General features: G+C 41.8%; 1 protein-coding gene across 1 annotated transcript in view; it reads left to right on the top strand.

Annotated features, from left to right (window-relative positions):
- The first annotated feature begins 1,961 nt into the window (after window positions 1-1,961).
- The window catches only part of cubn (cubilin (intrinsic factor-cobalamin receptor)), a 64,639-nt gene continuing 48,818 nt past the window's right edge, over window positions 1,962-17,782 (top strand). The window contains exons 1-15 of the mRNA XM_070927946.1: window positions 1,962-2,083; window positions 2,578-2,707; window positions 5,272-5,367; window positions 5,619-5,657; window positions 5,739-5,840; window positions 6,214-6,317; window positions 7,189-7,315; window positions 8,047-8,215; window positions 8,437-8,568; window positions 10,308-10,403; window positions 10,920-11,044; window positions 14,419-14,611; window positions 14,997-15,115; window positions 15,873-16,107; window positions 17,399-17,580. Coding sequence (XP_070784047.1) covers window positions 1,962-2,083; window positions 2,578-2,707; window positions 5,272-5,367; window positions 5,619-5,657; window positions 5,739-5,840; window positions 6,214-6,317; window positions 7,189-7,315; window positions 8,047-8,215; window positions 8,437-8,568; window positions 10,308-10,403; window positions 10,920-11,044; window positions 14,419-14,611; window positions 14,997-15,115; window positions 15,873-16,107; window positions 17,399-17,580 — 1,971 coding nt within the window. The remainder of the gene's footprint in view (window positions 2,084-2,577; window positions 2,708-5,271; window positions 5,368-5,618; window positions 5,658-5,738; window positions 5,841-6,213; window positions 6,318-7,188; window positions 7,316-8,046; window positions 8,216-8,436; window positions 8,569-10,307; window positions 10,404-10,919; window positions 11,045-14,418; window positions 14,612-14,996; window positions 15,116-15,872; window positions 16,108-17,398; window positions 17,581-17,782) is intronic.

Here is a 17,782-nt window from a genome sequence, read left to right as displayed (position 1 = left end):
TTCATCACCATTTATGTATTGAGCATTATCTAAAACTAGTATTTATTCACAAAGGCTCCTGTCGAAATGCGTAGATAGAACCCACACAAGAATAATTTTTGCATTCATAATTGGGACTGAGCATCTTGCAATTCCATTCATTCATTACTTCTGCATCGTGGGTTTACCTTTCTTTTGTTCCTCATGCTTGTGTTGTCTCCACACCCCAGAATAACACTATGCAACGGAAGTGTATATTTTCTTTAGCAGGGCAAAACTAAACAAATTTTTTGGCAACCTTTTGGCTTAACTCAATCTGTTACTGGTCCTACTCATATTCGGGGCCATACTTTTAACCTTGTCTTATCTTATGGTCTTACCCCAGACGATCCATCAACTAAAATGTAATTACTCAAAAGAACTGGTTAGTAGCTGTTTCCATATGGATCCTGATGCGGAATATCACAACCTACATGGAAAGGTCTTAAATTGGAACACCATTCACACAGGATGGAAAAGCACTTCACAGCTATTCCTTGTAAAGCTGCTACATTGTAGCCCAGAATCGTCAAAAAAAAAAGCCTTAACATGAAAGTCTATCAGAGCAATCTGGGCGATTTTCAACCAGACTGAAATCGCCCAAAAGGGTTGGTACACCATGGAACATGACACTGTGATATTCAGTAGGACAAATTGTTGAAAATGTTATAAATTATATTAAATTATAAATAATTTAAATAAATTATTAAAACAAAAACAGTGATAATAAATTAAATGTATTATTATTGTCATTATTTTTTTTTTCGACAGGGCTCCGCCCCTGCTTAAAGTTAAAGGAGAGTGTGCGTTTGCTGTCAGGGCCCCCAAACTCTGGAAAAGTCTTCTTGTCGAAATTGCATGAGATTTAATAGACACATCCAGTTTGAGTTGCTGATTTGGTGTAAATCAACTATAGGAATAACTCTAATCTGAGGGCTGGTATGGACTCTTCTACTAGAGGGCCTTGTAACTGTGACAATGGTATTCCCACCATAAAAACATCTCAGTTTCGCAAAGTTGTTAACTTTAATGGCTGTCTCACATGATTTTAGTATGACTAACTTGTGTGTGTGTGTGTGTGTGTGTGTGTGTGTGTGTGTGTGTGTGTGTGTGTGTGTGTGTGTGTGTGTTGAAAGATGTAATTTGGGTAAATAATATGCAGATGGTTATGTACGTTGTAAGTACATATAAAGCACCTTGTACACTGTGTAGTACTGGTCAGGACTACAAGCGGTCAAGCCTGAATGAGCCTGAACTCAACAAACCTGATACTCCTTATGTATCATGCTGGGTGTTCGTGGTATTTAGTGATACAACCATTAGAAGTTACCAAAGTAAGAACATTTTAAATCCTACACATAAGGGTTTTAATAATGCATAATAAAAAAATATTTGATAACTTGAATATTTAAACCAATTAATGTAAGTTTTAAAATTCAGAAGGTTGCTACAGTAGCACCACCAGGAAAACTTTTCCCACAGTGTAGTCAGAATCATTTGGATAAGATTGTACCGTCCCATTAAGTTTGTTGTTGATTTTCATTCTTGCTAAGGGAAAAATCATTTCACAAAGCAACACTTACAGTTAGCATTGATTGCAAGCTCATGATGTGACTACAATACATATCATTCTTATTATTCTTTTGATTTTTGTTCAAATCTTTTATGAGGATAATTTTAGCTTACGTTCCTCTGCACAGTGGTAAACCATTCTGACACCAGCAAAGCACATGCACACACAGTCACACCAAGCAGGTTACTCATCTCCTACAGTCATGTGAGGGACATTCTCACTAAATAATAAAGTTAACCTGCTTTGGTAAAATGAGATGAACTTTATGATTTTACTGTCAGGTCAAAGTCTTGGCAGTGAGCATTAGAGTGTGGCAGCAGTCAAACCCCAGTAAGTAGTTTGGAGTGTCCAGGCAACACATCTCTTTCCTATGGCTGGGACACTGCGGCTATCATGGCTGTACCTCATATTCATTGTCCTTGTGGTGGGACTGCAAGTAGAGCCGAGGGACACCACACAGAGACCAAACAAGAGGGACATCGGCAGTGACCAGTGAGTTGGGGATCAAACAGGGACATCTTATATCATGATGAATCAAAAATGATGGACTCCACCAGTACTATTCATCTAACGCATTGCTTTGTTATGTATAGACTTAAAATAGCGCTTCAGTTTATATGTAGCTTCACAGATATGAAATGAGTAATACTGATATTTCAGTAGATTTTCAATGTTTTTTTTCCATCTTTCTCAAATTATGCAGAGAAAAATAGTCACAATTAATATCTGTTAGTATCTCACCTGTCAAATTTTATACTGTGCAATGTTAGCTGTGTACATAGTGTATATACTGTACATATGCAGTATATATTTTAAATTGAGTATCATAAAATATTATTGGATTTTTGTTCCCTTAAAAAGTGATTATTGACGTTTAGGGAAAATGATCAATTCTCTGAATATTATATGAGGTTCATAGTGGGAAATCAAAAAAATATGTCAGCACAAAGTCTGTTGATGGAATTTTGGTGATTGGACCCCCGTAGGCCTCGTATGCTGTCAGATAACGGTCACCTTGTCTTCACAACTGGTGGCAATAAAGAGATCCGCTTACAGGCGTCAGCATCAGGCCGGGTTAAAGTGGGCGATGAAGACCTCACCCAACTTTTGAGTCAGGTAAGACTTTTCCATTACTAAGTAACGTTAATGTACAATAGTCCATTGCTTCATAAGATCTTCATACAGTGGAGGAACGGAAATCCACTGCAGATACAACTTTTCAATTTATGACTGACTTCATGGTTACAGCAACCAGGAAGCACATACTGTAAAAACTTTGGTGTTTCCAAACCTTTCCCCATCCCACCATCCCAGGAATAACCTCACAATGAAGAAGGGTTCATGTTCTCTGGTCATCTCGGCACGTTTAGTTATTTTGGTGCTCCTGGTCTCATCTGAGCTTTGGCTTTTCGCCTGCATCACAGCAGTAAACTAATTAGCTTATCCAAACAAGTCACTTAAATATTCACTACTGTGCTATGTGGCTGTCTCATTATGGCTTCTTATCAGCTTTTACACAAACTGAGCCTGCTGCTCCTCATATGAGACTGTGAATGATTAATCAAGTTAGGAAGCACACACAGCAGTTTGGAGAGGACCAAAGATCAGGAGCCAGGAGCATTAGAGTCAGCAGATCCATGTTCAAACTGTACAGCAGTAAAGCAGAAAGTCCCACACACAATCTTTCAACCCCATGCGTTAAGCCCTGTGTATGTATTTCTTTGATCTGAATAATTGCAAAAAGGCACACAGATGTGGGTATGAGCTCAAGCCGGGATGAACAAACAGCGGCTCAATTGAAGTGGTTGGTATACATTGGGCCAGCAGGTGGGGCAACTTCTGTGGGTATAAGTCGCCTCTATTCTTTTTTAGGAGGGAATGCAACGGGAGGACTGAAAAAGTTCACGACAAGATAAAACACAAACTGAAAGGTTCAATAAAAACCTCTGAAATGTCTGAAAACAGAAACACAGATGTCTTTAGTAGTCCTCTGCAGTAATTAGTGATGAGAAGACCGGTTCTTTGAAGCAACCCGGTTGGTTTCACTCACTTGCCACCAGTGAGCCAACTCATGGACGACCTCTTTGGTTCTTTGGCTCTTACGTCCTTCAGTCTAATAAATAAGCAGCTCTGTTAAACGCCACAATCACGTGAACACAAGCGAAGCAGTCATTTTATTTAAAAGATGTTGTTAATCGCGGGTCCTTGCCTTCCGTTGCATTGTCGTGAACGACTCGTCCTTCAGCTCGGTGGAGGGGGGGCTCATGCTGGGTAGCTCACTGAACATGAGTCTTTTGCTTAGATGTGGCTCTCACTCAAAAAAAAAAAACAGAAGCTAAACAGAAGTTAACCTGCCTGTTATTCCCATTGGCCCGCAGGACTTTTGATTCACGATTTGCAAAATCAAGTCAAGCGTTCCTTTGCGAACCTAACATCACTAGCAGTAATGCAACAGACTGACTCTCCTCAGTGCAGCACAGTTGACTTTCCCAAACTCTGGCTGTTACAACAGAGCCGCTCATTCTCTGTCCGTCCTGCTCATCGATCAGTACCACCGCCATGTGCTCTCCACTACTTCACTTGTTCAGCAAAAAAACACTGCTCACTGCCTGGGTTGGCTTCAGACGAGCAGTGAAAAACCTTCGATAAAATGAACACAGTGAACATGCAGAGGAAGATTTATGATAATGCACTGATTCCCACCAACAGCAACACGAAAGACTGAAAGTAATGATATGCATCCACAGTCCTTGATAGCCTCGCGTTACATCAATTTACCTTTTTAGAAATGTTGGCATGCTGGCCTCCATGATTTGGCGGCCGTTGCTGCGAATGAATGGCAGAGAACTTGACCATGAAATGTAAGATGCTGCTTATTAGTGCAACACAACAGACTGTTGCATGAGTCAGGAGGACTGTGTGTGGCTTCATGGAAGCATGCAGACCGTTGAGTGAGACTTTGCATTAAAACAAAAGTCACTAATTCATCAGTTATCGTTTTCATATGTTGATTGTGTAATACATTCCTCCATTGTTCTCGTTTTGAATAATTTTTATTTTCGTTTCAGCCTCGTTTTTCGTTTAAAAAAAAAAAAATGTTGTCAACAATAATTTCTAAATCATAGTTTTCATTGAAGAGATTCATTCTTTTGTCGTAATGTGCGAAACAGTTCATTCTTAAGTCCATGACCCTGGTGGTGCTGTATTTTGGATGGATGTCCAGGTATGGCCATGACAGTGTTGAGCTTCCCTGTGCTCATGACACAGATGGGGGCAGTGTGGGGCCGAATAACACACAGCCCGTCTCAGTGTGAAGAACTCTGGTGTCAGTGTCCTCAAACCATATCCAATGACTCTAAATTAGACATTTTTATAAATCGTTTTTACGATTTTATAAAGTGTTTAAACTGTCATTTAGTTGAATTAATACATTAATTGGATGTTTTGCAAATTAAGTAGTGATAAAGCATCAAAATTGTGTCCAAATTCAATATGAATATTACAAGATAAGGAAATCTTACATTTATGGGGATGGCGTTCTACAGAAATAATTTGCCTTTTGTTTTAAAGCGGTAAATCAGACCTCACCGAACTAATTGCTTCAGTGTATTTCTGCAGGAGCGATTGTGTCTTCAGCCTTTGTAAACGGAAGTTTCTGTATATGAACCGTCTGATTTCAGATCAAAACCAACAAAGCTGAAATTGATGACATTAAGTCTCACGGAGGTGGAGTCTCCCCTGATGTCACCAACAAACTAAACCAGCTGGATACCAGGGTAGGACATTTAAAGCTACTTCCTGTTGGATTCAGATGGAAACCACGTTTTTGACGAGACACAATAGCACAAACATGTTGCTTAATCATTTCTTGTTCCCTTACTTACTTGCTTGTTCATTTCTACCCATCCAGCTCACATTGTGTGTTTATAATAGCAGCTCTGTGCAGTCCACCTGTCCAGATAACGTTTTATTGTGAATGCCCTGCACCTCGCCAATGCCATAAAACATGTCCCATGCTTCTTTCCAGGTGTCAACGCTTGAGAATAAAGTGACCACTCTTGAACAGGTGAGTCATTTAAGAACTGCTTGTTGTCGTGGCTCAGACTGTATCACAAGCGTCATGCTTCTCTCCTCCTCTCTCCTCCAGACGGTCCAGCAGGTGTCTTGCAGCAGTAATCCGTGTCAGAACGGAGGAACATGTCTGAATTTACTCAACTCGTATCACTGTGTGTGTCCCACCAACTGGGCTGTGAGTTCCGCAACTGTTTGTTACATTATTGGGGGTGTTTATTACAGTTAGCTATGTTGTCATTGTAGGCATTAATCAATATCAATTGGTGTTAGTGGTACCGCTGCTGCTAAAATCCCAAATATATCCAGTAGAGTCCACAAAGCAGACTAAATTATATTTTATCAATGCTTTGGACTAGTCGCCCACTTTGCACAGTTGGTAATCCAGAGTTGAATGTCTATCTGTGCAGCATTTATGTTGATTTGTCTTGTTAATGGTAGCAAATATTTCCCTTAGGCTGATTCTGAACCAGGTATCTGTGTTTCTCCCATTTCTTCCTCTCTTGCTCTGTGTGTCTGTGTGTGTGTGTGTGTGTGTGTGTGTGTGTCAGGGTCCCAACTGTGCAACAGATGTGAATGAATGCCAGTTGTATGCAGGAACATTTCAGGGTTGTCAGAACGGAGCAACTTGTCTCAACACCCCTGGATCATTCACGTATGTCTTCCAATAATATTCTGCTGTCATGAAAGTCATGTAATGTCATTGTTCGCGGTTGTTTTAACCCACAGATGAATGCTGTTGAGGGAAGGAAAAGAGCACAAAGCACATGTCAGTGTATCTGTGCTGATATATCTGCCAAAATAAATCAAAATGTCTGAACGTTATTGTGTTTTAAAAATAATGACCTGCTCTTTCATTATTTCTTATCTACGGGATGTCTTCCGCGTTTCTCTGACTGAGTGTTTTGTCAGAGTGATTGATATCGGCTGGATAGGTTTGTGCGCCTTCCCTCCTGCCTGCTGGCGCATGGAGTGATACAGTCTTATAGAGTTTTGTTCCACCAGGTCAGCCAATCAGAGTAGTTAGATTCGCAGAGCTTTATGTTCCCTGATCAGCCAGTGAGATGTTAGGTGGTACATTTTACAGTGACAGATTGTCCCCAGCCATAGTGAGGTCATTCAAGTACATGAATGTCTCTACTGTCCAAATGATGTATTGCATATTGTAGATGAAATACAACATTTTTTAAGCCCATCATACATTACAACACATACATTATCTTACATGCACAGCGTGTACTGTGTTGTTTTCTGCCCACAGACATTTCTTCATTATTCCAAATGCTTTATGGTGTTGTCATAGAAGAAATAGCCTCTATGAGCTGATGGCAGTGAGATCTGTGGATTGTTCCAAAAAGAGAAAGAGAAGCTACTGAAAATTCTTTTAATGCAATTTTTCAATGCTGCAAACACCTCAGATGCAGTTGCATTGATGATCTATTTATGAACTATACTCTCTGTTTAATAACTTGCTCCTTGCTACAGCTACCGCTATCGTATTTCAGTATTTCTGTCTGTCTGTGCAGTTGCACCTGTTCTCCAGAATGGTCCGGGAGTCTCTGTACTGTGCGTTACGACGACTGCAGGAATGCAGGACAGGACCTGTGTGTACATGGCACATGTATAGATGCAGATCGAGTTACACCTGGACAGGTAACCGGTGTACTTAAAACATTCAACAAATAGACAGCAGTATCCACAGTATCAATTTATCCGAGAGAGCGTGAAAGTCCACACTGTTCATTTATACTGAAGGCAATTTACGATCTGCCTGGAGCACCTCTGACTTGACAAATTATTTCAACGTATTTCCGTAATGAGGAAAATACCACGACTTCCCCGGGTATGTGGGTGGAGACAAAACCAATCAATCTCAGGATCTTAGACCAAGACTATCTAGAAGATCACAGATCAACATTTTTACAGCTTATTGAAATCAAGTGAACAATGTAATATAAAACAACTTCTTTAACATTTTAACAATTTTAAACATGTTAACATTTTAACTATATATTACGCAATATTACTTTTTAGTCAATCCTCCTTCATGAATGTATGATCTTTTTAATGTTACAGATTTTAACATTATAGACCATGAACTAAATATGCTTTGAACCTATAAAACAGGCTATAAGTACTGTATTTATCATAGTTCCACTTTTCACACCTACATACATGAATTGGAAATACTAGTAAAAGACTAACCTTTTTCCATTTGGGCATGGCAGTGGGCCTCCATGGCATATAATTGCAAACAACTCTTAAATCACAATTCAGTATTATTTCATTGTGTTGTTGTGTTTCCATGATTCTTGTTTATTGTAGATGTGGTTTCGGTTGACAGAGTTTTCACACTGTGACATTTTCCCCCCCCCAATAAACAGCCTAAATACCAGTGTATTTGCGAGAGTGGATGGGAGGCTCCGGCTGGGAACGCGGCCTGCGTGGCTGATGTTAATGAGTGTAACCTTCCTAACAAACCTTGCTCCACCAACCCTGCTGTTCCCTGCTACAACACTCAGGGTTCCTTCTACTGTGGAGCCTGTCCTGCTGGTAACACTGGGGGGGGGGGGGGGGGGGGGGGGGGGCAAGAACAATCACAATTGATCGTGGATGCTATCAAAATCAGAGTTTTGGAACATTAACATTTGAAAGTCGACACACTGCTGTCCAGGGGCCGATATGCAGGGGGACAAGCTGCCACCGCTTTGTCCCTAACTACTACTTTTTTTAATTTGTATATTTGTGTTCTAATTACTTCTAATATGTCTCAGGTTGGCAAGGCAATGGCTACAGCTGTCAGGATGTGGACGAATGTTTGACCAATAATGGCGGCTGCTCCACCACTCCCATGGTGCAATGCCTGAACACCATGGGCTCCTTCCACTGTGGTCCCTGCCCTCCAGGTATGAGGGGAGAAAACGAGAGTTACAAATATAACCACAGTGGGTGACTGCCAGAGACGGTATGGATATCCATCATGTGCATGCGCAGGTGGTCGAGACCTTATACCAACAAAGTCACACAAGTGACCTGATAAAGGAGCCTCACTCCCAGCAGTCGTCTCTGTCTCTATCTTCTCGTCAAAATTCAGAATGACAATGAATTCATAGAATTCATAGTTACATTTGATACCGCCAGAGACAGTATGTAATACCAGGATGACTCATGCCAACAAGGTCACAGTTGCCACAGGATGAGGGGCAGCCACAGTAACCCTGTTGAAGTTGGTTGTGCAGGTGCAGGATGAAGCCCTACAGGTGTCACTCAGTGGAGCACCTTCTAGGAAAATAGGCAAGTCCCATGAAGGCACAAGCACAACATGCAGGGGTCTCAATTGCAGAGCCCCTTTCAGGAAACAACCCACCAGGGAATGAAACCCTGCAGTCTGATTGCCAACTAAAACCTACCGAGATGGCAGCAACATATACGGTACCTTAATGGCGGAGGCTGAGAACCCCTGATCCAGAAATATTTGCAAAACCCTGTGTATAACAGGCATGAAGCAACACTCTGGGTCCGCACGTTGACCTCTGCCCCAAACCTGAACCCCAAACTGATTGCAGGTACTCAAAAGTGAGTCTCAAACACACAGCCGAAGGCCATCCTTCGATGCCAAATGTGGCAGAAGATCCTGCTTCTGCGGGAGAGGCCAAGGCACTGCATCGGAAAGCAGACAGATCTTAGGGAACCAAAGCCAGTTTCGGAGCCACCAGCACCGCTGTGTGTTTGCATTTGTCTATCAGATGTCAGCATGAGTAGTGAGCCAAGAGGAAGGCATACAGGAGGCACTTTGACCAGGGATGTATCAGCGCATCCTGACCCAACGGACCGGTTGCTTCTGACAGTCTCCAATCGCTCGAACGCTATGATGGTCAGAGAATTAGTTTGTGACTTCAGCAAGATTTCAACCTCCTGCATATGCATGTGATGGATATCTAAGAACTGTACTAGAATTAATTTAACCTCTGCGTTACCCTCCTGCCCTATGTTTATTGTATGTTATGTGATGAATTGATCACCTGCTAATGAAACCTCCACTAGATCTAATTCATCTATCTTTCCTTAAGCCACATACCCCCAGGTTTCATCTCCTTCTTTTTGCCCTTTCTAAATAAAGCAGCCATAGTATCATTTATACTACCCTTTATTAAGGACTAGGGATTATTTGTTTGTGCTCATCAAATGGTTATGTTTTGAGAACCCATTATTTGAACACTGCCTTTTATTTAAGAATTTCCAGTAAATATGGAATCCTGGCGCTCTGCAATGGCCAATTTGCCTAGTTGGCACTGAAGATAAAAGTAACCTAGAGTTCACTCCTCAGCTGCAATGCTTCCAGCTTGGCAGTCTTCATTGGTCACTGTCTGTGCAGGGCAGTGGGAGGATGGTATTGGGAGACAAAGGGGAAAAATCATTATTATAAATTGAAGAGCAAAACTAATGAAAAAAAAAAACAAGGAAGCCCTCCCTGAGGTGTTAAACCTTTGGGTGACTGACTCATATGCGTGACTCTGAGACCCTGGGCCCTGAGCAGCAAAAGTAACCACCACAAAAAAGCAACAATCTGACCAGTTCAATGACAAATAAAAAAGAAATTGCTGTCATCTGCCTGATTTTAAAGACAATTCTTCTATTTGTGCAGGTTATGAGGGGAATGGGAAAACATGCACCCAGACCAATATCTGTGCCACCAACAATGGAGGCTGCTACCCATTAGCTACTTGCACTTCCAGCCCAGGTAAAGACAAACATATGCATGATTTTGTCTTCCATAGGGGGTAGGAAGTATTATTTGTGGTTAAACTGATCAAAAGTGACATTTGGGATTGTACGAAAATTGAGGAAAGTTATGTATTTTGTCGTTTTACTGAAAGGAAGGTAGTGTGACTTTTAAATTTTTATCTTCCTGGATTTAAATTTGATTTTTCTCTTATTCACTGTATAAAAAGAAGGCAAAAAAAACAAACAAACAAAGATGGTTTGCTTTTGTGTGTGCCACAGGTAATAAAAGCGAGCTTCATATTCAGAGGACAACAATCCTGTCTCTACATCAGGGCTTTATGTTTTTCATTTAAATCAAGTAGCAGAAGCAATATGTCACTTTTGGTCAGTTTAACCACTCCAACACAAGTATTTATGTCAAAATGTATAGTACGGAATATCCATATTTTTACAAATGCCATTTAAGAGTGAGATGTGCAGTGTGGGACATGACCATGTGCTGTTCTTCTTCTCACTCATCTACATCCACCAGGCGTAAGCCTCCCCATATGTACCTGCCCTTCAGGCTACATAGGCAATGGTTATGGACCGACTGGTTGCACCCAGACCAGCAACATCTGTCAGACTAACAACCCTTGTGTCAATGGACAATGTGTGGTGAGTGTGTGTGATTGTGTGTAAGTATGCCTGGTGGTGGGATGCTGTGTGGCCATTATGACAAAGATGTTTTCTCTAACTTTATTTGCAATCACTAATTTTAAAGGATAAGGCCGGTAATAACTTATATTTTCTGATAGTCAACAAATTCCATGAGAAGCCAAAACCAACAGTGAATGTATCTACTAAAAAGTATTGTGTGTGTGTGTGTGTATCACAGCCTGTTCATGCACTGTGCCATAGAGCTCCATTGTTGTTAAAAACACATCAGGGGGCCGCACTGTGTCACTGGGTGACATGTTCCTTCATCACAATGAACACACACACTGTAGTTTATTTTGCCTCAGTCCCACACACACCGTCCTGCTGCCCCAAATACTCACTAATGCACCAAATGTGGATTAATCCGCCGCTGAATATAGTCCCCAACAAATGCACTATTTCCTCCTGTTTGAGGGACATTTGTTAAAAACTCCTGTTTTAAGAAATTAATTCAATTCAATTCAATTCAATTTTATTTATATAGCACCAAATCACAACAAAGTCATCTCATGACACTTTACAAAATAGATCAGGTCTAGACCGACTCTTTATAATGTTATTACAGAGACCCAACAGTTCCCACCATGAGCAAGCATTTTGGCGACAGTGGCAAGGAAAAACTTCCTTTTAAGAGGCAGAAACCTTGAGCAGAACCAGACTCTAGGTGGGCGGTCATCTGCTTTGACTGGTTGGGTTTTAGGGAGAGAGAGAGAGAGAGAGAGAGAGAGACAGAGACAGAGAGATAGACATAGAGACACAGATAGACAGACAGACAGACAGACAGATAGGTAGGCAAAGATGTATGGCAGCACTAACAGTAGAAATAGCTGTAATATTAGCTGAGATTAATAATAGGAGCTGTAATAGTGACAGAACTACGACTAAACATAATAACTGTAGTGATGAGAGTCAGGCAGGCCCATGGCGGCAGCAGCACCCAGGCGTACCAGGACCACGATCCACAGTGACCTACGAGTCGACAAAGCACAAAGAAACTCCGGGGAAGAAATAAAGTTAGTAACATGCATTGGACTGTGATGAATGTGCAAAGATGAAGAGGGAGAGGAGGAAAGCTCAGTGCATCATGGGAAGTCCCCCGGCAGTGTAGGCCTATAGCAGCATAACTAGGGGGCTGGTCCAGGCAGGCCTGAGCCAGCCCTTAACTATAAGCGTTATCAAAAAGCAAATTTTTAAGCCTACTCTTAAAAGTAGAGAGTGTGTCTGCCTCCCGGACCCAAACTGGGAGCCGATTCCACAGGAGAGGAGCTTGATAGCTGAAGGCTCTGGCTCCTGTTCTGTTTTTGGAGACTCTAGGAACCACAAGCAGCCCTGCATTCTGGGAGCGGAGTGCTCTAGTGGGGTAATAAGGTACTATGAGCTCTTTAAGATATGATGGTGCCTGACCAGTAAGAGCTTTGTAGGTGAGGAGAAGGATTTTAAACTCTATTCTAGATTTTACAGGGAGCCAGTGCAGAGAAGCTAATACAGGAGAAATATGATCTCTTTTCCTGGTTCCTGTCAGTACACGTGCTGCAGCATTCTGGATCAGCTGGAGAGTCCTCAGGGACTTATTGGGACAGCCTGATAATAAGGAATTGCAATAATCCAGCCTAGACGTGACAAATGCATGGACTAATTTTTCTGCATCTGTTTGAGACAGGATCTTCCTGATTTTTGCAATATTACGGAGGTGAAAAAAGGCAGTCCGTGAAGTTTGTTTTTTACGTGGGAGTTAAAGGACATGTCCTGATCAAAGACAACTCCGAGATTCCTCACGGTGGCGCTGGAGGCCAGGGCAATGCCATCTAGGGTAACAATATCCTTAGATATTGTATTTCTGAGGTGTTCAGGGCCAAGAACAATAACTTCTGTCTTGTCTGAGTTCAACATCAGATAATTACAGGTCATCCAGGTCTTTATGTCCTTAAGGCATGCTTGGAGGTTGGCTAACTGATGAGGTTCTTCTGGCTTGATCGATAAATATAGCTGGGTATCATCTGCATAGCAATGAAAATGTATGGAGTGTTTTCTAATAATATCCCCTAAAGGAAGCATATATAAGGTGAATAGTATTGGTCCAAGCACAGAACCTTGTGGAACTCCATGACTGACTTTGGCGTACATGGAGGATTCATCGTTAACATGTACAAACTGAGATCGATCTGATAAATACGATTTAAACCAGCTTAGTGCGGTTCCTTTGATGCCAATTAAATGTTCCAGTCTCTGTAATAGGATATGATGGTCAATGGTGTCGAATGCAGCACTAAGATCTAACAAAACAAGTATAGAGACAAGTCCTTTGTCTGATGCAGTGAGAAGGTCATTTGTAACTTTCACCAGTGCCGTCTCTGTGCTATGATGAGCTCTGAAACCTGACTGAAAGTCCTCAAGCAATCTATTGTCATGTAGAAAGTCACACAGCTGGTTGGCGACTGCTTTCTCAAGGATCTTGGAGAGAAAGGGGAGGTTAGATATAGGTCTATAGTTGGCTAAAACCTCTGGATCAAGTGTGGTCTTTTTAAGAAGAGGTTTAATTACAGCAACTTTAAAGGACTGTGGTACGTAGCCTGTTAATAAAGACAGATTGATCATGTCTAGTAAAGAAGTGCTGACTAAAGGTAAAACCTCTTTGAGCAGCCAGGTTGGGATGGGGTCTAAGAGACAGGTTGATGGCTTAGATGAAGAGATAGTTTTAGTAATTTGGTGAAGGTCAATGGGAGAAAAGCAATTTACTGAGCCTTTTAAAAAAAAATGAAACTATATATTTGTGAGTTGTGCTTGAACTAACTCCAGCCTCAACCTTTAAATGTCAGTATAGCAAATCACACTGCAGAGATGTTGTCGTTCACCTGTAATTATTTTCATAGTGTGCGGTCAGATGAAAGCAAGCATGAAATGGAGATTGCACTTGTCTTGGAGAAGGGGTAGCATTATTGCCATGATCATTTGTGAGTTTGCTGTATAGAAGCACAATATAAAATACAATAGAGAGCAGGAGCTGTAAGAAACGGAGGCTTAACCCCCTGAGACCAAGTGGAGTAACTGTGCTGTCTATCCCACTCCTTGCCAAATGATGGTTGTAATGCACGTGCAATTGGGTTGTTTGTCGACTGAAAGAAGAGGACATGAGAACACTGGTGTGGACGCAAATCATTTTTGCACAACAAATAGTGTTTTCTGATTTATTCGCCACAGTGTGGCTGTAGTCTGGATGAATCCTAGCTTCAATTTTTGTTAATGATATTCTCAAGAATAGAAAATCCAGAATCAAATCCCTTTTTAACAACAAATCCATGAATGTCTGACTAGTGCACTACTGCTTGTCGCAGGCCACCACCGCGGCTCCTGGCTACATCTGCAATTGCAACTCTGGCTGGCAAGGAGTGAACTGCGACCAGAATATCGATGAATGCTTGAGCAACCCCTGTCAGAATGGAGGAACCTGCACCGACGCCAGTAGTGGCTTCACGTGTACTTGCACCGCCCAGTGGACTGGCCCCCTCTGCCAGACCCCACAGCAAGGTATTGGCAGGGCGAGGAGATATGGAGGGACTGGGAAGATGAAGGAGGGAAGAACTAGGGAGTGATGGGCAGATTAACAGACTTTGGGGACTGCGATAAGGGACTCTGGAGACAACTGTAGAACAATCTTTTTTTCTCTAGGCCCCGAGACTCCACAACCACAGAGAATTTCAGAAATGTATCGCTGTGAAACATTGACAATCCATGAGATCCATGATTTAGTTTAGTGCCTATGACATCTTTTGGGACGAAAAGACTAACATGCAAGAACAGAAGGAACACCCCATCCATTGCCCTTTGTGTTGGTTTTGCCCATTCTTTATGCAGAGTACAACAGGTCTAATATCTTCAAGTGCTACTGTAAGTGTGTATGTGTGTGTTCCAGAGTGTGGAGGTTACCTGACGGGTCCTGCTGGTTCCTTCAGTTATCCCAACAGCCCGGGTCATGATGACTACGGTCACCAGGTCAGCTGTGCCTGGGTGATCCGCACTGACCCAAACAAGGTGAGTTGCAGCCTCTCTTACTTTGCAGTCGGCTTGTTTGAGCTTCTCAGCTAACAAAATGCTCTTCTGTAGAGGTTCTCTCGATTGAACAAATGAATCCTCCTTCCATGTTATCTGTGTAGGTCTGATATCCAAGGAATGGTTGGGTTTTTTTTCCAATAAGACATTTACATTTAAATTCCTTCATTCAGTACAGTCATAGGGCCATGAAACAAGGTCCAGGAGGTCCTCTGCATGGATCGTGACGTTGCTGGGATCACATTACCCGTAACGGCACTGGAAGCACTACATTTGATTTTGTGAAATGACGTCACATATGGTGGCCTCGTGAAAGTTGTGTCAAGCAAGTGAATGCTCTGTCATGTAGCAATCAGGGTGCAACATCATCAGCCCGGGTCTTGTTGCTGGTCAAAATATGATACCGGCCTTTGAGTTCTGGTCTCCCTAGCCGCTGGATGTTTGCGAAACCTGGTGTGCTCGGCGGGAAGGGTACAGTCAAACAATCAAAGCTTGTTTGCAGAAAATGGTCGCTTGCTGCTGATGGATAAAGGGTTGCTGAGAGTGCTGGGTCCACACTGAACCACAGAGAGCAAATATTTTTGCTTGATTACCAAAACAACGAGCTAAAAGAGAGAGAGAGAGAGAGAGAGAGAGAGAGAGAGAGAGAGATGGGCATTGTCAGCATTCATGGATGTGATTATATTCCAAATGCAGCAGTTTGACAGAGATCCTTTGAATTCTGTCTTCTCTTCTTTAGATCCTGCGTATTACCTTTCCCTTCTTTCATCTGGAGAGCAGCGCCAATTGCAACTTTGACTTCCTTCAGATTCACGATGGGGACAGCGCCTCGGCTTACATGATCGGAAAATACTGCGGCCAGAATAACCCACAGGAGCTCTACAGCTCCCACAACTCCCTGTATTTCTGGTTTCGCTCCGACCACACTGTCAGTGGTGGTGGCTTCACAGTTGTTTGGCAGTCTCAGGACCCAGGTAGGGGTGTTACATCAGTTTTGGTTTAGTTAATGAGTAATCCTTAACAAGACGAAAATTAGATTTAAAAACTTTAAGGTCATAAAATGTGTTTTGAGAGGTCTTAAATTTTGCAGTGATGTTCAGACTGTACCTATATTTACCTTTTTGTGCTATATTGCTCTATGTCTTACGTCAACGTAAACCACATAGGGTGTGTCCCACATTCACACACACACACACACACATATATATATATATACATATTCACTGCCATTCACTGTCGCTTAATTACCAGAGAGCTCTCTGTGACCATGCGTGAGTGTATTGTGCATGTACATGTTACTGAGGAGTTGCAACGGCACGCACAAGGTACAGAATGCACCTGAATGTGGCAAAAAAGGAAAAAGCACAATGATATCAGAAGACCAAAGGAAAAATGGATAAAGGTGAACTTGAAGATAAATGGACGAAGCAAAAAAAACAACTATTGACAGCGTGTGCGAGACACTAGAAATAAATGCAGGCTTGCTTCGCTGTGGGGCTTACAGCAATCATATGCCAAAATATTTAAACACCAAAAAGCATTAAACCACTTCCCAGCATGCACTGCATCTGGATAGCCTGAACTAACTGCAGGGAGAGTGTGCATTAACGGGCCACCAGAACAATGGGCAATCCCCTCAGGGATTGTAACGTGGTAAAATGTATGATCAAATTGTGCAAACATGATGGTGCTGAACGGTGGAGTGTACAAGGTGAATGAACTCACACACAAGTGACATATAATATAATGAGGTATAATGTGATTAACAGGTGTCTGGTGTCATGCAAATAATGGAAAGGGGAGCTGGCCGCCACAGCCACTGTGAGACAAACAACAAACTGCAACACAAAATAAATCAAAAAAGTAAAAAAAAAAAAAAAATGTCAACAACACAATTTATAACCTACACCTGTCTGTCTAAAAAAAAAGAGAGGAGGACTTCAAGTAGTCAGGTATTACATTTCCACAATATTATTTACATACAACCACAGAGATGTGACACTCATCACTCTGCTGTTCAGAGATTCTTGTTCTCACTCACTATTTCATACCAAGGTTCCATTTTTTGGAAACTGAAATTTCAAATGGCATAGTCCCCCTTATTTTCCTGGCACAGTTTAAGTGTGAGCTGACAGCAGCTGTTTACTTTGACCTTAAACATCACAAATTGATAGTAAAGAATGAGTGGCACGTAGTGGTTGTAGTTCTTTGGCTTTAACCAATATATTCAATATTTGTACAACTACTGTCTCATTCTCATCTAAGTGTGTGGAGGCGAACTTACTGCCCCCTATGGCAACATTAACTCACCTGGTTACCCTGGAAACTACCCACCGAGCCGGGACTGCTACTGGACAGTGACAGTGGAGCCCAGCTTGCTCATTACCTTTGCGTTCGGGACTCTGAGTCTAGAGAATCACCCCGACTGCAACTATGACTTCCTAGAGGTGAGAAATACTGCTATATATACAGTATATTAGGTGAAATCCGCCAATAAATCACAGAGAACTAAACCAGATTGTGTGGGTCTAATAAAAATACCCATTTTACTTTAAAGGCATGTATATATATATATATATATATATTACCACTCCATGAGACAAGCCTACTATGTAGTGCAGCCTCAAAACGTCTTGCAGTAATTCTTCT

This window comes from Enoplosus armatus, chromosome 21, assembly GCF_043641665.1.
Source record: "Enoplosus armatus isolate fEnoArm2 chromosome 21, fEnoArm2.hap1, whole genome shotgun sequence".
Taxonomy (NCBI): Eukaryota; Metazoa; Chordata; class Actinopteri; order Centrarchiformes; family Enoplosidae; genus Enoplosus; species Enoplosus armatus.
Note: the sequence above shows the minus strand (reverse complement) of the source record. Positions and strands in the feature narration are given on the sequence as shown.